This window comes from Myxocyprinus asiaticus, chromosome 25 (assembly GCF_019703515.2).
Source record: "Myxocyprinus asiaticus isolate MX2 ecotype Aquarium Trade chromosome 25, UBuf_Myxa_2, whole genome shotgun sequence".
Taxonomy (NCBI): domain Eukaryota; kingdom Metazoa; phylum Chordata; class Actinopteri; order Cypriniformes; family Catostomidae; genus Myxocyprinus; species Myxocyprinus asiaticus.
In genome coordinates this window covers 10,988,907-11,011,147 of record NC_059368.1, presented here as the reverse complement: position 1 = coordinate 11,011,147, position 22,241 = coordinate 10,988,907, and the positions used below count along the sequence as shown (strand labels likewise).

General features: G+C 37.6%; 1 protein-coding gene across 1 annotated transcript in view; it reads left to right on the top strand.

The window, feature by feature from the left end:
• The window catches only part of LOC127416479 (polypeptide N-acetylgalactosaminyltransferase 14-like), an 86,108-nt gene extending 64,273 nt beyond the window's left edge, over nt 1-21,835 (top strand). The window contains exons 7-16 of the mRNA XM_051655867.1: nt 3,374-3,461; nt 3,732-3,816; nt 7,089-7,192; nt 8,373-8,499; nt 10,625-10,717; nt 10,822-10,905; nt 15,932-16,067; nt 17,958-18,077; nt 20,008-20,336; nt 21,622-21,835. Coding sequence (XP_051511827.1) covers nt 3,374-3,461; nt 3,732-3,816; nt 7,089-7,192; nt 8,373-8,499; nt 10,625-10,717; nt 10,822-10,905; nt 15,932-16,067; nt 17,958-18,077; nt 20,008-20,166 — 996 coding nt within the window. The 3' untranslated portion in view covers nt 20,167-20,336; nt 21,622-21,835. The remainder of the gene's footprint in view (nt 1-3,373; nt 3,462-3,731; nt 3,817-7,088; nt 7,193-8,372; nt 8,500-10,624; nt 10,718-10,821; nt 10,906-15,931; nt 16,068-17,957; nt 18,078-20,007; nt 20,337-21,621) is intronic.
• The last annotated feature ends 406 nt before the right edge of the window (nt 21,836-22,241 follow it).

Below are 22,241 nucleotides of genomic sequence, written 5' to 3'. Positions count from 1 at the left end.
TTTGGCAGCTGATTCTGTGTTATCAGGCTTTGAGTGTTCCTACAGGCCCCATTCAGGCTTTATGATGGTGTGTAGGCCTGCCTTTGTCTCCTATCTGAGCACATGAGGCATTCAGAGAAATTGAGGAATTATTTCCTCTTAACCTGTAAATGTAAATATTAACTCAGTGCCAAGATTCTACGATTTTTTTCACCAGCAAACAATTCATAAAATCTATTTGTTTTTCTAAGCTTATTTCATTAGCAACTTTAAAACATTGTTTGAAAACCCAATAATGCTGACATTTCCCAAGTACTATTTTCTTTCAGCAGGGTGGTATTATGAGGTTTAAAAGGATTGAGCAATGAGGTCAGAGTGTCCATTGTGTTGATGTGTGACGAGTCTGTGTGTGTGTAATGTGTGGCTGCTGGCAATGGCAATGACGAAGACGATGGAGTGAAGAACCCAAGTGCAATTTATTAACAAATGTGAAATCCAAAAAACCCTTACTATAAACGTGAAACATAAACATGAACTTGAATATAAACTTGACTTAATATAAACTTGACTTGACATGAACAATGTTACCAAACATATAATACCTGACAACCAACAATGGAAAACATGAGGGCTTAAATACTTGGACATGGGAGAACATAAACCAGTGAACAAACAGAACTCTAAACAAGATAATCAAACAATGAATCAATGAAAACAAGACACATGAACATGGAGGGAAAACAGTACATCACATGACCAGGAACACATGACATGAAACAGGAACTAAACATTTCAAAATAAGACATGAAAAACATGAATCAACAAAATACACATTACAGTGTGTGTGTGTGTGTGTGTGTGTGTGTACATGTTTATACTCTGAATGAACGTTACATTTATATAGCGCTTTTCTGACACTACACTCAAAGTGCTTTACATTGAACAGGGGACTCTCCTCAACCACCACCAGTGTGCAGCATCCACCTGGATGATGCGACGGCAGCCATAGTGCGCCAGTACACTCGCCACACACCAGCTATTGGTAGAGAGGAGAGTTATAGAGCCAATTAGTGGATGGGGATTATTAGGAAGCCATGATTGAGAAGGGCCAATGGAGGAAATTTAGCCAAGACATCGGGGTTGCACTACATTGTGGGGACCAAATGTCCCTACAAGGATAGTAAAACCTGAGATCACCTACCTTGTGGGGCCAGCCAGCGGTCCCCATGAGGGAAATGGCTTATCAAACGTACTAAACTATGTTGTTTTGAAAATTTAAAAATGCAAAAAGTTTTCTGTGAGGGTTAGGTTTAGGGGTAGGGTTAGGGGATAGAAATTATTGTTCGATCTGTATAAAATCCATAAAATGCATGGAAATCTATGGAGAGTCACCACAATCATATAAAAATAAGTTTGTGTGTGTGTGTGTGTGTGTGTGTGTGTGTGTGTGTGTGTGTGTGTGTGTGTGTGTGTGTTTTTGCCTACATCATGGGGCCAAATGTCCCACAAGTGTAGTAAAACCTGAAATCACATATATGTTAAAGCCAACAGCCACCCACTAGAAAAATGGCTTAAGTAAATAAGTAAATAATGTCTTAAAAATAAAAAAAGGCAAAAAGGGTTCTATGAGGGTTAGGTTTATGGGTAGGGGATGAAAATTATCATTAACTTAGTATAAGAACAACAGAAGTCAATTAAAAGTCCGCTCTGTTGTGAGTCTCCACGAGGAAAACAGTTTTGTAAAAATTATCAATGTATGAATACAACCTACTGTACATTCTATATATACTATATATACTTTTTTTTATATATATATACTTTTTTTATTGTATAATGTGTATTCTATATTGTATGTATTGTATACTGTACATTGCTTGTTATTATTTGTATACTGTGTTGTGTGTAATTATGTGTATATTAGATTTTAAATTGTGTTGTAAATCTGATGTTTATTGTAAATTGATGTTTATGTCTCATCACTGTCAAGACTACTATATTGCTCGGAACTGCACCCAAGAATTTCACACACTATTGCACTTGTGTATATGGTTGTGTGACAATAAAAGTGATTTGATTTTGATTTGAATGTAAGCCTAAAAATGCAAAAAAGCTTTCAGTGAGGGTTAGGTTTATGGAGGATAGAACATTGTGGTGTGTGTACATTTCACTCACACTTAACACAGATAATCTCATCGCTCACTGATTTTCCTCGTCCTTTGTTGTGAAATTAAGATGAAGAGTGTGGAGCTGTCTAGAGTAGAGCCCGACCAATATGGGAATTTTGAGACCGATATCGATTTTAGAGAGGGAAAATTCACCGTCAATTGCTGACCATTAAAATAATGAATAAATAAAAATAAAATAAATAGCTAAATAAACATCAGTATTACTGTTTAGTATCAGTCAAATGCTGACTATTTTAATACTGCCAGTCAATTATTGGCAGGTTCTAAAACAAGAAGCATTTACACCTGCCGAGACAAGAGATAAAGAGTGGCAGCAGTGTTACACCGTATTCTGCTATACAAGTTCAGGGGAAACTTTCAACAGTGGAAAACCAGACTTTTAAATATTATATTTTATAAATGCAACGACTGGAATTGTTCGGTTGAAGGGGGGTACCAAACTGTGAATCCTGAACAAAACAGTTTGATTGAATACGTTTACTCATTAGCTTCCACTCAGCTGACAACAATGAAAGTAGCTACGTGATTAGCTAGTTAGCTATAAGCTTGTTGTCACGGAGAGTAAAAGACGAACGTTGTTTATTTACTTTCCAGCATTGCATCTCACCAACTAGGTAATAACATAGCGTGAAATCAACACTCAACAGACACAATCCACCACCGCACAGTTGTCTGCTGAGCTGCAAAAAGATGCTCTGTTGTTTACCTTTCAATCTGCTACATTACTGACTGCACTGACAAACTATAGCTGGCTAACATAACAAACAATAGCAAAGATAAACATGAGTGACATGGTTGTCAGGGACAGGGTTAACGTTATATTAGTAATATTGAAAAGGGAAAATGATGAGGTCATTGTTTATTAACTTTCCAGTGTGTATTTCACAAACTAGTTAGCAACTTACTGTGAAAACACACAGCTCAACTCTGCCCTGTCTGCAGAGCCACCGTCAGCTCAGAGTCAGCTCTGTAAACAATGGAGTCGGAGCGCGCTCTGCTGGACAAACTACGTAATGACACCAATTCTAAAGCATTGTTTTCTGCATTATATGTTCTGAAAAATAATGTTCATATCGGCGCATATCGGTAAACATATACGCCGATACCGATATATCGGTGAAAGGCTAATATCGGTCGGGCACTAGTCAAGAGTCTCATCAAACATCTCGTGTTCATTTGTTTCATTTTGTAATATTTTCATTTTTCAGGACCCGACCTGTGTCGCCAGCCCTGTGATTGACATCATAAATATGGACACGTTTGCCTATGTTGCAGCTTCCTCAGACTTGCGAGGAGGTAAAAGCTGCAATTATAATCCTCCATTCGCTGTCCCAATACTGCCATCAACGGGCATCGGTCACAGTTACCAATCAGCAGTGTCACACAGAAACAAATCTAACAATTAGGTGTGATGAAAACCCCAGACTATCATTGGCAGTACACTTTAATTATCACAGCCATCGTGGCATATAATTCTGACTTGTAAAATGTAAAGTTACAGCAAAAAGAACTTCATTGATCTCTTGTTCTGTCTGTCTTTCCAATCTCTCTCCATCTCTGCTGCAGGCTTCGACTGGAGTCTACATTTTAAATGGGAGCAACTATCAGCTGAAAAGCGAGCCAGGAGAGCTGACCCCACTGAGCCCATTAAGTAGGTGAAAAGAAGCATAGGGACTTTTATAGAAACCACTTTGCTCAGAGGAGAGAGAGGGTCATGGTTCAGTCCAGCATCCACAGGAATTGGAGCACAATGCTTAAAATATGCAAAATTTTGAAACTTGTTTTAAATTTTTCTGCTGTGGGATCAAATCACTTTTGAAAGAGCAATAAGAAGACAGTTTATAGTCAACATGAAATTTAATTTAACTATTTAACTATAATGTGTGTTTTTTTTTTTTTTATGAAACAAAATATTCAACAATCAATAATGGATTGGATTGTGAATGATAATGGATGATTATATTTGTGGTATTTGCTAAGGCAAACATGACTATTACTGTTGCTGATTTGAATTTTAAAGGAATATAAAGAATACCTTTGCAACCACCCACAACACCCTAGAATTGTTTTGGCAGTAAGTCCTTCAGAAAATGTCAAAATCGAGTTTATTTTTCCCTGCCTGTGCAGCCTTCATTATGCAAGAAAGAACAAGAGTTATGAAATTTTTTTCTTTAGTTTTAGTGCCAAAATAAACCAGGGACCTGCATCAAGAAAATAAATCATTTTTAAAATTGACATGGGTCCATTTTGATTTCATGTTGTCATTAAAAAGAGAAATGGTACATTAAAGCATTGATCTCCACTTAGAAATTTCAGCCTGGTTGATCATTAAACTTTTAATTATTATATTAATTAAAATATTTAGTGTAGAAAAAGGATTGTTTTAAATTCTTAGGCATCTTTGATTGTTGCTTTGTTTAATGAAAGAAACATCAATTACTTGCCATTTCTCCTCCTGTACTACCATCGTCACTCACTCTCTCTCCTCTTGTTGTGGTGTAATTCACACTGTTCCTAACGCTCTCAGAGGCTGTTGTAATGAAGGCTGTTAATAGCTCAGATAAGTAGGCATTCAGGCCGAGAGAGGCTCAGATCCCGTCTGTGCACTGGTGCAGCACTGTAGCTGGTCTGGGGCTCTGGCAGCCCCACTTCCAACAGATGCAGGATAGATCAGTGATAACTGAGCCAATGAGAGCTGTGTGTGTGTGTGTGTGTGGGCACAGATGGCAAGTAGTGGTGTATATATCAGGATGATATACAAGAGGGACAGCAGCACCATGACCCCGACTGACAGCCAGTTGTCTGGCAAGAGTTTGCTTAAGAAGTATGCAGCGTATTTTTGAAATGTTAATTGGAACTGTTGTGACACGGTCTTTGCAACCACTCAGAAAAACTTAGCAACTGCATTGGAACTCCCTTGCAACCATCCACAAACTGTAGTATCAAGTTTTCCACGGGCAAGCACCACATACTTCAAAACATGTATAAAAAAATAAATAAAATAAAAATTGTGTGCAGTGGAAGGATTTCTGTTGCCTGATTACTGGATACTTTTAAGCCCACAATAACAGTTGTATTTTTTGTATTTGCATAGTTATCCAATAAAATAATTTTAATGCATCTACTTAAAATTTATCTGCAGTCTCTCATTTCTGTAATCCTTGACAGTGCACAATTGTTGAAGTTTTGTGCTTTATTTCTGCCTAAAAAAAAAATGAGATGAGACTAGATGTATGAAAAGTAAATGAATCTGAGTAGAAAGTATGAGTGGCCCTGAGGAGCGGCAAAGAATACAATGTGTCCTACCACTTCATAATGAGAGGTTATGGCAAAATGCCTCCGATAATACGGGTGCCACTTCCGCCAGCTTCCTTTGCATTTAAAGCAACTCTCTGGGTACATTGTTTTTGAAGGGCAAGCTAAGTTTCATCAGGAGAATTAGAATGGAGCTACACTCCTTCCACAAACCAGCAACTCCACTATCACTTAGAGGGGAATTCACTATAAATGAATTACAGCCACTGAAAGTGCCCTTTGTTTGCATGTGCTTTCTGTGCTGTTTTTGTCACGGTCTCGGTGAGTCCGCCGGTTTGTTCCTTCAGTGTTTATGTTTTCTTCATGTTTTTCAGGTGCGGCTGGCTCACAGAATCAGCGTTTCTGTGGGAACCCTGATTGTTTCCATGGGAACGCTGATCATGCCATCTTTAAGCAGACAAGCGGCTCTGATTGTGATTTATTCTCTGCCTATATTTACCCCACTCTGTTTCGTGTTCATTGCTAGATTGTTGTTGTGTGTTTAGTTACTCACCACTCTCTTTCTGCCCTAGTGTTTGTGTTGTGTGTTTTCAATATTGGTTGCCAGTCTTCGCCGTAGTGCCCGGATTGTGGTTACCATCCTGTTGGTTGCATCGCTCGCCTTGATGCTTCACCTGAGTATTCCTTATCGGTTATCTCTCTACACTGGATCTGCTCGTCACACTACCACAATGCACACAAACCTTCGAACACACTATCCTCCAGAGGATTCCTCGCGGATCTGCTCTTCACAATACCACGAAGCATACAGACCTACGAACACACTATTCTCCAGAGGATTCCTTGCGTATCTGTGCTCCACACTACCACTATGTACACAAGCCTACGAACACACTCTCCATCTCCAAGCTGCAGTCGGTGCCAGGTGCCCCTCACGCTTCACCAGCTCTGTGTTTAATTGTTAATAAATTCTGTTTCTTTGCTTCCACACTTGGATCTCTGGTCTCATCTTTTGACAGTAACGGTGCAAATGCTGCCACAAAATGTATGATGAATGCAATTTGAATGGCAAAATCCACAGTCTTACGGGTCAGTTCTGGGTGCTAGATTGTGGAGGCGATTGACGACCGTGATCTGGCATGCTCCGTTGGCACTGTACAGCATCACTCCACCACTGTGGTCTAAACACCTGAATTGGTGGTTTGAAATGCCAAAAGTGAGCTTGACTACTCTGCACATTTGGCTATATGCCCGGTTGTAATGCTCTTCTCCATCATTTGATGAGTTACTGCTGCTAGGATCAATAAAAGAGGTACACAACTATCTCTTTTAAATGAGATTCCATTTACCACCTGCTTTCCATGGGTGGTAATAGTGCAATGTATAATGACTTAATGTAAATACAAGTCCTCGTGCCTGGGTAAAGTGGATTGTAGGTGGTACAAGATGCAGGTTTTGGGGTTGAAATACCACACGCAAAAGTTAATTCACTTCTACGTCTATATCAGTGACCTTTTATCATCTTTCTGATGTTCCAACACCCTGAACCCACCAAAGAAATGTTTTCATACATCAACCTTGAGTGACAGCAGATTTTTATACAGACTCATAGATTGTAGAGTTTAGCGTCAAGAGGTAATGTTTCTCTACCTTTTTTTTAACCCCCAGAACGCCCATAATTGCAGGAGGACTTTTTGTGATTGACAGATCGTGGTTCAATCATTTGGGGAAATATGACACTGCCATGGACATCTGGGGAGGAGAGAACTTTGGTGAGTTATTACTATGCATGAGAGCACCTGTCTGATGGCATACAATCCTGAATCACTGTCCTCCGATCGAGAACTGACAGAGGGAACTTGGGGACGTTCATTGCAGAGAGGAAATGGCACACAAAGATATTTGAACTTAGAAATAGCTTCACTTGATTTCTGAAATCAATTTTCTCTAACCGTGCGTTTTTATTTGACCGTTAAGTGTTTTTTTTGTTTGTTTTTTTTTTCCGGTTCTTTTTCGATGGCTCTGTAAAACTTTAGAGCTGTGCACTGTGGGGGATTGAATGGTTCTCTCTGTGCTAGGTTGAAAAGGTAACCATTATTAACCATGCACATATGAAACAGAATTAGACTGAAGCAGTAAGGGGGTAGTTTATTCAAATTGAAGTAGACTGCTGTGCTCATAATTGCAAATGAGCATTGGGCAGTAGCATATTTAGACAGGACATTTCACCCATGTGATCTAATATTTGCTGAGAGAGTGGGGCTGTATCCTGGAGGCCTGCTGTAAATCACACACACACACACACACACACATTGTTAGGTTCTTTTACACTACATGTCACAATGGTCATATACACCCAGCTAGTGGAGCAATTATAAGATACACTTTGTTAGTATAATTTATACATTGCTACAATGCAGTCTATCAGAGCAGTCTATCTATGTATGGTCACTAATGCCTTAACTTGTTTTATGCTGTTCACGTCATGTTGGAATTACTGTAATTATGAGATGACAATTTGGATATTCTAGTCTTTAGCTGTTCACATTCTCATACTCAAATTATTTGTTTTTATGGGAATAAATAAAATGGCAGTTATTTAATAATTACCTTAATTCACCTCTCTACATTCTTGCAAAGTGTTTAATGAAGAAAGTGCATGAGTTAATGCTGGCTACTGTGTAATAAATTTGTATTTCAAACAGATGTGTAAACTACCCATTAAGTATATGAGGCCACTGCCATTTTGGTTCATTTTCCATTATGTCACAACGGCTAAGTCGGAGCTTTAATAAAATTACAAGTTTCCAAGTTGTAAAAACCATTCACATCTTCATCAAAATTGCAATTACAAGTCAGAAACTCACAATTATGGTAATTCTGACATGATGTGAATGCATCATTAATATAACAGACCATGATAGGTGTGTGTTAATTTTTTTGTGCTTGCAGAGATCTCTTTCAGAGTATGGATGTGTGGAGGAAGTCTGGAAATAGTTCCCTGTAGCAGGGTTGGCCACGTTTTCCGCAAGAAACATCCCTACATCTTCCCAGAGGGCAATGCCAACACTTACATAAAGTAAGAACCTCAAGCAGTGCAAACATGTATTTACAATATATATTCATATCCAACTTTCCAATCTGATGTAAAACAGTTTTTAATAAGAGATTCCTTCTAATAAGGGATGTAACTTCCTTGAACAACATCAGAAGAGCTTGTTTTGTACTTGGGGGTTATTAACCTGTACATTTGAATATGCTAATCTTTTTATTTTTATCTCTGTTGAATGTCTGTTGAGTCTTGTTTACATGTTTACTGAATCTTTGGCCACAGATAGAGATAATACTCCGAATTCTGCATAGAAGAAAATCTGCTGTGTAAAATTTGTTTGCTTTTATCATGTTTCCCCTCTGGGGAAAAAACTCAGCATGAAACCATATGAAATATTAAGAGCATAGCACAACAATCTTTCTGTATCTGAATTACTATTCAGTGTGCTCAGTCAACAAAATCTGTTTCCTCATATAATTCAGAGACGCTAATGAATAATTGCTGATGGCGTTATTATTGGCTTTACTGGTTACTCTTTAAAACAGTGTTTTGTCGGCAAAGCTAGAGATGGGCTGATCTGAATTCACTTTTGAAATTTTAGTGCATAACCCTGGCTGGCAGCAAGTTTACACTCAGCATGTTTACATGCACGTTCTTACACCAATTATGCTTTATAAGCCGACAATGTGTGTGGTCATGTAAATGCATTAAACAGCTTTCCTTTTATTGGTGGAAGGTCATAAACAGCTTAAGAATAAACCGATCGACACAGGTAGATTTTTGCCCATTACCTCGATTTTGCGCTGCATGTAAACACCTTTACCAGCATTCTTACAAGCCTTTTCAATGTGCGCATGTGTTGTGCACATGCTGCTTCACAGTTTAAAGGCAAAAGCTAGACTATTTCAAATGCCATGTAAACTAATTTCTTTATCAGATTTTTAAAAAAATTTTTGGGAGTAATCAGCCTACGAAGTACATGTAAATGGCTCATTGATGTCTGCAAAATGATGTTAAGCTTTGGCATGCAAACCTATGTTAACATTTTTTCTTTATTAGATTGTTGTTCCCTAGATATGATAGTGACTTGAAACTAACATCAGGATATGTTCACTATATATGATAAAGTGACTTGAAACTGACATCAGGATATAGTACATGTAAAAATCATGCACTAAGCAAATACAATTTTAGTGGTGTTTGTTTTGTTTTTTGTTTTGTCCAGATAATGTAAACAAAACTACTTCATTAGAGTCCCATGTCTGTCCCATGTCCAAGTAATATTTTTAGAAGTAGCTGTATTGATAATTTGGCAGGTCTTCCTTCCTAATGATTTCCTTGTCCCCCTGAAAGAGATTGATTTGCATACTGTATCTTTGAGGGAAGCACACTCTAGTGTAGAGGTCTGCATTCCCGCAGGACTCCCACAGGACCTGATCAGATTTCTTGGGGCGCGGGATTAAATATCTGAGTTGAAGGCAGTAAAACGTCCATGAGTTGTGTGCAGGAGCGGGCGGTCAGAGAGGAGCCTGAAAAATCCTATGTGGATATCTATTTTTATGTTATTAATATATATGTTATTAAATAATTTATGAATGCAAAGAAATAAAAATAATAATGATTATAATTATTACTTTATTTTACAATTCATTTATTTTTGATAAAAATAAACAGAAAATCCAACGTAAAAATATGCACACAACACATGAATCAAATTATCCAATATTTAGAGCAGGCTATGCAGGTAGTCAACGGCGCTTTACAAAAATAGAATGGAATATGCGTGGATACACTGTGTCAAAGGATGTGAAACTGGAACTGGAAAATGGTCAATTTAAGTGTTAAGAAACGAACCTCAGGCAAGTCAGATTGACATCATGTCATGCATCATCTGATAATAGCAGAAAAATGCAATTATTTTATTTGTGTACACTTATAGTCTATTTGTATGGCTTTTGACCTATGTGGAAAACAAATGCGGGGTTGTGGGAACGGGAGCGGTCGGGAAGAAAATCACTGCGGGCAAAGAGCAGGTGAACATGGTGTAAAATTCAGCGGGTGCGGGATAGAAACTTGTGGGAACGGGATGGAAAATAAACAGTCCCGCGCAGACCTCTACTTAAGTGTTCACTTTCACTGCTCTTTGTTTCAGGAACACCAGAAGGACAGCTGAGGTTTGGATGGATGAGTTCAAACTGTTCTACTACTCAGCTCGACCGGCTGCAAGGGGGAAATCATACGGAGAGTGAGTGTCTGAAAGCATGCGAGTGTTTATGTGTGTATCTATAATGGGGGGCATTAGGGAGAAGATCTCTTATTCCACTCTTCATTCTCTTCCACTCTTATCAGCATTCACGGCAGGCAAGAGCTCCGAAAGAGTCTCAAGTGCAAATCCTTCAAGTGGTATCTGGACAATGTCTATCCAGAGCTCAAGTGAGTTGTGGAGTGAGTGTGATATTTGAATAGGGATTGATAATTTTCAATTGCTGTGTTATTACTTAGCATGGCTGCGAATGGCTCCTCTGTGTCTAAAGCTTTTTGTTATACTCTGAGCTGCTGTCTGTCTGCTCTCATTGGTCTCAAGAGAAAGATATCCCACCCACTATGGCAGATTTTGTATACCAACACTGCATTCTTTGAACTGTGGACATGAGCAATAAAGCACAGGGAATGCTCCATATCATGTGTATGTGTGCATTCTTCATGCTCTTTAAGTAAAAGAGGCTGTGAATCGTTGCTCCTCCATTAATTACAGATGTTACATCTGTCTTTACTGGAGCTATGTCTAGATCTGTCTTATGAATGGTTTTGCCATTACAGCATTATTGATTCCATTGCATTTCTCTCTGCACTGAAATTCAGCTCTGCTCTAAGACAACATGCAAGCTAAACCTGACTATAGAACTTTTCAAATAATCATTATTTCTGAAGTTATTTGGAAAGCTGATATGTGAATAATTTTTTTATGTTAAATACTTTCTCCTAGCTTAATATGCCAGTTTAATCTGCAGACTACAAGTAAGCCATTTGTAGGATGATTTCCCCAAAAAGTGTAAACACTGGCGCCATCAAAAGATTGCTCTGTTTGAGTATCCCGACCGGCTCAAAATTCAATCAGTGGCATGAGTTTGGGACAGGACTATTGTATATCATACAGCTGAAGTCAGAAGTTTACATACACTTAGGTTGAAGTCATTGAAACTCATTTTTTAACCACCCCACAGATTTCATATTAGCAAACTATAGATTGGCAAGTCGTTTAGGACATCTACTTTGTGCATGACACAAGTAATTTTTCCGACAATTGTTTACAGACAGATTGTTTCACTTTTAATTGACTATATCGCAATTCCAGTGGGTCAGAAGTTTATATACACAAAGTTAAATGTGCCTTTAAGCAGCTTGTAAAATTCCATTCCAAATGGATGTCAAGCCCTTAGGCAGTTAGCCAATTAGCTTCTGATTGGCTAATTGGAGTCAATTGGAGGTGTACCTATGGATGTATTTTAAGGCCTTCCTTCAAACTCAGTGCCTCTTTGCTTGACATCATGGGAAAATCAAAAGAAATCAGCCAAGACCTCGGAAAAAATTGTGGACCTCCACAAGTCTGGTTCATCCTTGGGAACAATTTCCAAATGCCTAAAGATACCACGTTCATCTGTACAAACAGTAGTACGCAAGTATAAACAACATGGGACCACACAGTCATAATACCGCTCAGGAAGGAGACGCGTTCTGTCTCCTAGAGATGAACGTAGTTTGGTGCGAAAAGTGCAAATCAATCTCAGAAAAACAGCATAGGACATTGTGAAGATGCTGGAGGAAACAGGTAGACAAGTATCTATATCCACAGTAAAATGAGTCCTATATTGACATAACCTGATAGGCTGCTCAGCAAGGAAGAAGCCACTGCTCCAAAACCACCATAAAAAAGCCAGACTACAGTTTGCAAGTGCACATGGAGACAAAGATCTTACTTTTTGGAGAAATGTCCTCTGGTCTGATGAAATAAAAATTGAACTGTTTGGCCATAATGACCATTGTTATGTTTGGAGGAAAAAGGGTGAGGCTTGCAAGCCGAAGAACCCCATCCCAACCGTGAAGCATGGGGGTGGCAGAATCATGTGGGCAGAGCTGAAAAAGCGTGTGCGAGCAAGGAGGCTTACAAATCTGACTCAGTTACACCAGTTCTGTCTGAAGGAATAGACCAAAATTCCAGCAACTTATTGTGAGAAGCTTGTGGAAGGCTACCCAAAATGTTTGACCCAAGTTAAACAATTTGAAGGCAATGCTACCAAATACTAATAAGGTGTATGTAAACTTCTGACCCACTGGGAATGTGATGAAAGAAATAAAAGATGAAATAAATAATTCTCTCTACTATTATTCTGACATTTCACATTCTTAAAATAGTGATCCTAACTGACCTAAGACAGGGAATTTTTTCTACAGTTAAATGTCAGGAATTGTAAAAACAAAACTGAGTTTAAATGTATTTGGCTAAGATGTATGTAAACTTCTGACTTCAACTGTATATGTACAGTACTGTATATACTGTTTGTGTATATGTGTTCTTGAAGCTAACCACTAAGTCAGATTCCTTTTAAGCTAAATATACTTGGCCAATAAACATGAATACTGACTCTCTTTGTCCGACCAAAGGAAGACTGGGGTGAGAGCAAGGGAACCTTTTTTGAAAATTATTTTTGCAATTCCGTTTGATGATGCCAGTGGTGCAGAAATTGCACACTTTGGCTTCAGATTTGTTAAGTTTCTTTCTCCTAAAATTCTTTTGGAGCAATAAAGAAACAAACAGGACAATTGTTTACATGGTAAGAGTATAGAGATATAAAATAAATGTGCATAGCACAGACCAGATAATTTTGTCTTGGAATTATTTGAGTATATTTTGAAATCTGACTTTTGATTGCAGACTTGGCAAATCTGAGCACAGTTTCAAATCTCTGAAACTCTAAAGAAGACACGTGTGAAATTTTACTATGATCTTTTTCTTACTAAAACATTTAGAAATCAAATTTTACTAGGGTCTTTTTCTCACTAAAACGTATAGAAATCAAGAGACTAAAAAAGGAATATTCCAGGTTAAATACTTAAGTTAAACTCAGTTGACTACTTTTGGGCATAATATTGATTACCACAAAAAATAGATTTAGACTTGCCGCTTCTTTAAAAAAAGAAGGGTTATGGTGAGGCACTTACAAATGAGTGAATGGGGGCCAATTTTTGGATGTTAAAACACTCACTCTTTCAAAAATATAGCCACAAGACGTAAACAATATGCATGTAAACATGATTTTAGTGTGATTAAATTGCTTCTAACCTTTTCTGCGTGAAGTTATAGCACATTTTACAACTTGGGTGCCATGTTGTTGCGATGCAATCGTTGCAATGCAATATCAACAAATCCTAAATCGACAGTAAAAATGTCTATTTAAACAACTTTGCAGTTCAAATAATACATGAGTTTTAACAGAAGAATTAATGTAAGTGCTTTTATAAAATTATAAGCTTTACATTTCTACCTTTAACCCTCTGGGGTCTGAGGGTGTTTTGGGCCCTGGAGAAGTTTTGACATGCCTTGACATTTGTGCTTTTTTCGTTTGCTTAAAAACATATTAATGGCTAAAGTCTGATAATACTGTATTCAGCACAAACTGGGAAAAAAAATTAAAATTAACGTTTATGCATGGTTTTTGAAAAAACAAAAATGTTAAGTCACTGAAAAAAAGCTATATAACACATACTAAACATTTGTTCACAAGACTTTTGAGAACTGGATCTTGTAGCCTAGAGTTTTTGCTACAAAATGATGTGAAAACCATCCTGATCACTCATTCATACAAAACAATATAGTCATTTAACTTTTTTAAGACACTTTTAGTGTTAGAAAGGCCATATGCGAGGAGATGACAAAGACCCCTCCCCTGGACCTATGAATGAGCAATGTGACTGAGAGAGAATGAATGTGAGGAGACTTAATGATTGAATGTATTGTTTGTAGCTTATTCACAAAATCAAGTTTAAGTTAAAAGAAGTAATCTGACTATACATTTTCTTTACATAGACTTTACTTAAAAACCTTAGACCTACACTACCATTTAAAAGTTTTAGATCGGTAAGCTTTTTTAATGTTTTTAAAAGAAGTCTCTTCTGCTCACCAAGGCTGCATTTATTTTATCCAAAATATAGTAAAAACAGTGATATTGTGAAATATTTTTACAATTTAAAATAACTTTTTTCTATTTGAATATATTGTAAAATGCAATTTATTCCTGTGACCAAAGCTGAATTTTCAGCATCGTTACTTCATCATTATTTTTATATCATATTACATATCATATTTAGATCATACAGCATAATATTAAAAAAACCTGCTTTAGCCGAAACAACATTTAATTGTAACTAAACCTTGCCTATTAGGACATATTTCAAATTTCAATACTCTGAATACTGGCTGGCAAGTCTGGAAATAGTCCAACTAGTAAAATATGTACATGTTTATATAAAATAGCATGTCAACTAATGTAAGTAAAGACTTACTCATCCGAAATTGTATCCTCGGCTGGATCAAGTCGCTCTTCAAAATGCAAACATTCATTCGAGTCCCGCTCTTCTTCTGAGGACAATGTGAACTCTTTCTCACCTGTGTAGCGTGCCATCTTCCAAACACGCAGGAAAGTGAATGAATCTGATGATAAACTTGATGTTTTTTAAGGCATTGTTGGGGGCGTTTACCATTTACATTGATCACCTCAGCACATTACCGTATGAATAGCACACTCTACTGGTGGGTGTGATCACATTAGCGATAATTAGCTGAGCCAGGAGAAACTGTACATCTCTTTGTTTCATACAGATTACATTGCAGGAGAATATTTGTTTTAAATTTGAATTGTTTTATTTAAAAGTAGACATTTTAAGCTTTCTTTAGACATATGTTTTATGTTTGTCTGATAAGTATTCGCAGAGTTTCAGTTCATTTTTGTTCAGTTTCACCTTGTTTATTTTCTTTATTTTACAAAAGCACAAGGTTTTGTTGTTATTGTGAGTGTACACAAATAAAAGTAGACCCTTTATAGTCTCTAATGATGTCTTACACTTATCTGTATGCCCAAAAGTGACAGAGTATTTTAAGTTGTTTCCGCTGTTATGAGGAAAAAATCCAGCAGGACGCGCCGGCGCATCCATTGACCCCAGAGGGTTAAACCCTCCAAAAATTGGCCACATTTACTTCCATTGTAAATGCCTCACTGTAACCTCCATTTTTGCTTCTTTTTTTTTTTTTTTTTTTTATGAAAAGGAGTTACACGTCGAAATAAATTTTTATGGTAATCAACATTGTGCCACAAATGCTATCAGTTGAGCTTATCTTGTTTTGAACCTGGAATATTACTTTAAGCTACAGTCTCCATTTATCTGTTTCTTTCCCTGTAACCAGAGTCCCTGATGATTCAGATGCCAAGTCTGGTGTGATCCGACAGAGGCAGAACTGTCTAGAGTCTCGTATAGTTGAAGGGCAGGATCGCCCAATGCTCACACTCGCATCCTGCATCGGCACCAAAGCAGTCAACCAGGTACAGGACTCTGGCATTATATCAAGAAAAGAGCATGATTGAAGTGTTAACTCAGCATGGAAACTCTGCGTTGTTGTTTTGTGCCATTCAGTGGTGATACTGTCATTGCTGGAGGAAGTAGCTTTGTGTCTTATATTGCTATTCTTTAATTATTTCTGTTGCCATTCGCAAAATAGTGTCACACCCTATACAGTAGTAAGACTAATTACAACCCCCTCAAGCATATCTTGCGTTAAAACGCTGTGGTAAAAGATTCTGCTGAATAGTTTGGTCAAGACTAGAAGTGGAACAAAGGTAGTGTGTATTTCTACTCTCACACCAGGAATCAGTGACATCCAACACAGTTAGGCTGGTCACATTGTGACCATTGTGATATGTTAGATTGCATTAAAAGCCATGTAACCAGGGCCATGGTGAAAGGGTAGCTTTTACAGCAGAGTAATGGGATTTAATTCAGGTCACATTTTTGCACTGCTGTGTAATTATATTAAACAAAGAGGTGCCCTCTGGTCTCTGAGCAGCTAATCTGTCCTACTGTCAACCTTCATGACTCTCTCACCTTCACATGAGCCTGTAAAAAGCCTTGGGCTTCATTCTACCCAGAAACCATGTTTATTTAACTGAGTCTCAATCTAGTTCCTCTGTGTGCCATAAAATGCCAAAACATTAACTTTTTTGAATGTTTACTCTGTAAATTTCAAAGCCCAGAGATGATACACGATTGATTTGACAAGAACACAACAGAAGTGATTTCAGAGCTCTTAAGTGTGTTCATAACACTGCAAGAGCGTGTTTCCTTGTTGCGTTTGACCTTGGTAAGCGTCTGTAAGACTAACCAGATGGGAAGCACAACCCACAAAAACACATTTTCACACTGCCCTTCTGTGTCATTCTCTCTCTATGTACCTCCAAACAGCAAATGAGACCACTTTCTTAAAAGGAAAGCAAAAAGTGTTGATGGTATTTTCTCCAAAAACATTGTCGTGTTTACCATTTAAGTGGAGCTAAGAGATTAGAACAGACATCTTTAAATGAATGAAATTACTTTAAAAATGCAAAACTATTGAAGATGAATTATGAAGTAAATCCATGGCATTTTTAGAGAATAGACTTGTCCCTTTATTATTGCAGCAAATGCTATTTTGAAATTCTTAAAAAAAACACACACACACACACACACACACACACACAACTCAAAAATAACATTAAAAAAAAAAAAAAAAAGGTTTAGTAACTAATGTCATAACCCAAGTGTTGTTAAATGTATCCATTGACCCCGTTTATGTTCATACACGTCCCTGGTCTTATTATTGACAATTCATCGGTGCATGCACAGAAAACATTGTTTGTTCTTGTAATATTTTATCCACATAAATTAACTAGCTCCGCTTTTGAAACATCTCTGACGTCATCAAGCCCTGTTATTTTTCATCCATTCCTCTCCAACCACCTGTTATACAGAGACAACTTTTCACAATCCAGTAAATTCCTGATGGATGGAAAAAGTTCCATCCTACATTATTATATCCTGTTTCAGAAATAAATCACATTACGAAAGTAAAATGGGTTTGCAAATGTCATTTCATGTGACTTGTGTCACCAGCCTTCCTCTCAAGGTCTTAACATACAATAGAAATAAAATAGAAGCTTCAGTAATACGCTTTAGAAGTCCAGTCTGTGAAATGTTTACAAATAATTTAAAACACCCTCATTTTGTCCTGGAAGATCTTCAGTATTTACAGCAAATACATGAAATTTTTTTAAATCTGTGTAATTTTCCAGAAAGAAAATTGCTATAGTATTCAGTGCATTAAATGTTTGTTCAACATTAGAAAAAGCCCTGACAACAAGCACATCTCAAGCAGTGAGCCTGTGGTCTTTCATATGCAGGAGTGGATCTACACCCACGGACAGCAAATTCGCCAGCAGCAACACTGTCTTTCCGTCTCCACCACTTTCCCTGCCTCCCAGATCCTGCTCGTGTCCTGCAACATCAGCGATGGCAAACAGGTACCTCCACTGCAGTGACAGAAGACATCCGTGACAGACTATAAATCAGCCCGCACTTAGAAAGTTCCTGGAGGAACCCACTGACATCAGCTCTATGAGTATCAGTCCCAGCATTAGACAGCCACTCTGGAGAGGCTTTACTCTCCGGGCGATGTCAGCGTTTCCCCATGTCATGTTTGTCATGTCAGTGTCAGGACCATGCAGCATGCTGTAATAGGGGCACCAGAAAAATCCACTTTGTTCCGTGTTGGGTTGTTGTGCTGGGATGTGTACAAATAAATGGATCAATGTGGGCTTGGGTGCTAACACGATTGTGTGTTGGTTAGAACACGAGATAAAAAATTATTTAATGTCTTTTTATTGTGCACACAAATGGCAACCTTTCTTGCCCGAATACCTGCAAACACAATGGAACCTCTTCACCACCTGTTATGATGCGTTTCTGCCTTATTTAGCAGCGTAAATCTAGCAAACATGTAATATCTTCTATTTATTTATTAGTAGCATACATTTATAACATTATATTTTGTCTTCTATTACCTTGGCATTAATTGAATACAAAAAAAGACCACTGCTACGATGGGGTTTCAAATATAGCTGCTGAGGGAGTGACAGTAATCTCTTTTTTGCATCTCTCTCTTCTGACTGACATAGCCGCGGGAAGTAGGGGTGCTGAGAGTGCTGCAGCACCCACTATCGGCGTTCCAGCCCACCCTGTGAAGAGCTGTCAAATAGTGTATGCATGAAAAATTAATGACAATTCATTGATGTTATTTGAAAACCGTCATATTCTTTGTTAATATCGTTAAAGTAATGACGAAATGTTTAGGGGTATTTTTATTTCCTCAACAGTAATGAAGACGAAAAGAAAAAGAAGATTATGATGGTAATTACCAGTAATGGTAAATTATTTTAATTGAAACTTACTCTTTATGAAAATGTGAGAAAAATACTGAAATACATTAACAGTGCACTAACAATGCTTTCAAAAAGAATCAAGAAAGAATGTAGCCTGTTAAAATAATTCAGGCATAGTGGTGGGGATTTCCCGCTTGAGCTGCGTTAATTGACCTGATTACCGATCACCTGTCTAAAACACAGAATATTGTTAACAGTCCCTAAAACGATTAACACCACCATAACTTCTAAAAAGATCGTGCTAACGCTAGCTAATAATTTATACTCTTTATATGCTATTATTTGAGGAGCACAGGTTTTCACAAAGACAATTTTGATGTTATATATTGTATGATCATAAATCTAAATGTTCGTAGAAATGTTTCAATAAATCATCATACATTTTTCGAAAATGTTTTTTTCTGTTAGTATCGGAGATTTAGTGCTTTATATTTATATTACTCACCACCACCAAACAACACCCCCACTCCCCATTCCGCAGCGCCCCCTGTTCAAAAACCGTTCCAGCGGTTATGACTGACATAATCCACCATTCACTACATTTTCCCTCTTTTGGAAAGACATTGAAGTGTAATAGTGGATTTTCTCATCTGCTGTTGGAGCAAATGTAAATGCAAAAAAATATATGCTGTGGTCTCCCATTCACCGCTATAGAAGTTTACCCCACTGAAGTTTACTTCCGCATTTTCAAACCTGCAGCAATGTGAAAAGGGTCCATAGGTATGAGAGCTGCTTAAACCAAAATACTATGGGTTCAGGTCAATCAGTAATTTAATTCAATTAAAGGGTAAAATAAGCGATTTACATTAAATATTTAACCAAATAAGAAACCACACTCCCTGTCAAGTCTGTTAAATAAAACAAAGGACTTGTGAATTTTGTACAATATATGATGTGTAGATTTATACTTCATATGCATTACCTTTTTTCTTTACTGCTGTCCACAGGTGATGTGCACTTTGGTGCATGTGTGCGTTAGTGGTTGGGTTAAATATCTCCTATATTCTTGCAGCGTTGGCAGAAATCTGGCACTCACCTGGAGCATCTGGCGTCTCGTTTCTGTGTGGACAGCGAGATGGCTCTGGACGGCATTGAGAGCAGTAAAATGCTGGTGATCAGCCCATGTGAACTGTCAGCCCACACTCAGAGATGGGAGATGCCTTTCGCATGATTCTTCCTTCCTGACCTCTCTTCAACTTTCAGAGCTCAGCTGGAGTCAGAGATAGATAGAGAGGCAGAGAGAGAGAGAGAAAGAGCTCAGTGTGTACCTCCAGGAAAGGCTACATCTGTGTCCTGCTGTTCTGCTATGTCCACACCCTTTGTTTCTTCAGCACACCCCAGGTATAATGGTATTGCAGAATGTCCTGACTCAGTGAAATGACCGTATTACCACTGATATAGTAATGTTGCTCTACAGTATGGATGTGTCTGAAACATACTGCAACTGCCATACAGTTTTTAATGCAAGTACATATTAAATAATCTGGTTTTAGACCAAGTTCTAAGGCACCATTTTATATGTCTGAAGGTTTAGAACAAATTCAATTGAGCTTTAGATATAACCAAGAAAATATTACATTACTACAATCTGATGAGGAATGTTGCTTTCAAAAGTATTATTTACATTATTGTATTACTCCTAATAAAAAGTTACTTTTGCTTTACTTGAATTACATTCAAAAATGTATTCCATTATGTAGCATGCATTACAGTAGTCATCTAATTTACGATTATAATTTGTGAAAAAACTGAAAGAAAAAACAAACAAACAAAAACGATTTGCGAATAAAGCAGCATTTCCATCCCATGTGCTCAAGAGAACAAAATTGTGACTTCCTGGCAAATTGGAACAAAATGAAAGTTGTAGCCACTGGTTTTTTTGTTCAATGTAATGTTTTGTTCATGTCAGTCAGTTCTGGGTGGTACTTGTAGCAATAATTTTGTTGACAAGCTTTGGATCTGACATTTCAGAATGACCAGAGTAACATTTGAAATGCTATGCGATGACGCTGGCTAGTCTATTTGAGTGAATTTAGTCACATTACTTTTTTGATGCACATATAGGAATTTATTTGGTAAATGTTTTTCCGTTGTAGTTTATGCACCTATCTTCTTGATAAAAAAATGTATCCACCTCAAGTGAGTGTATAAAGTTTATGTGCATTTGAGATTTTATTTGCATCAGCATTTATGAGATATCCCACAATTTGCATAAAAATGCGTGGATGGAAGCCCAGCTACTGATTATAGTGCAGTTTTTTTTTTTTTTTTTTTTCATGTATAAATGAAACCACTACATCAGATGACAATTTTATGATCAACTTTGATCAACTACTGAATTACACATACAGCATTACGGGTTATCAAAAACAGCCAAGTATTTCTTCGCTGCCTTCAAAAAAATCAACCAGATGGAGGTATCTTAATAGACAGGATGTTATGCAAAAATACAATTCAGACTTGCCCTGATGACTTTAGATACTGTCTGATAAGACCTAATATTTCAGAAATCAATATAAAGTCTGACATACATAACCAGCATACTGTAACCAGACTCCCTGTATATGTTCATGTGCTTTGGCAGGTTGATATCTCTGCTTATTCTCTTTTCTGTCTCTCTACCAAGGATCCCCAGAGTGTCAATCACACCGATGCTCTCCAGAACAGAGTTTGGCAGCTGGACCCATAAAAAATTGCGGGACATACACACACCGAGTGAGATGCTCACTCATACTGGAGAACTACGCACAATCTTGTTTTTCTTTGTAGCTTGAACTCACCCCAATACAAAGCACTTGTGTGATACATCATAATACAATAAATGCCCTATTTTTTCTTAATGGCCTGCTTCTTGTGTTTATCCCTGGTCCTCCGACTCACATCTCATGGTTGTGGAAGAAAATATTGATTCAAGTGTATTTAAGTTTGTTGGTTATATGATAATTAAAAATGATCCCAAATGGATTACAGAGGTAGCCTATATTAATTAGCTTGTCAGGAGCACAGCCTCAGTATTCCATAATATAATGTTTATGGTATAGCTTCTGTGTGCAGCTGCAGAGAGAGCAAACTTCTGCTCTGCTAAGGGAGTGAGCTCAAGATGGAAGAGAGTGGTTTGTTCTCACCAGCTTTGCGGTCGCTCCTGGCAAGTAGAGAACTGAGACTGTTTGCTTAGAGGATCTAAATAAAGCCCAGCCACATCGCCACACATGCCCGGGTGGCAGGACAGGGAGGATCCAATTACCA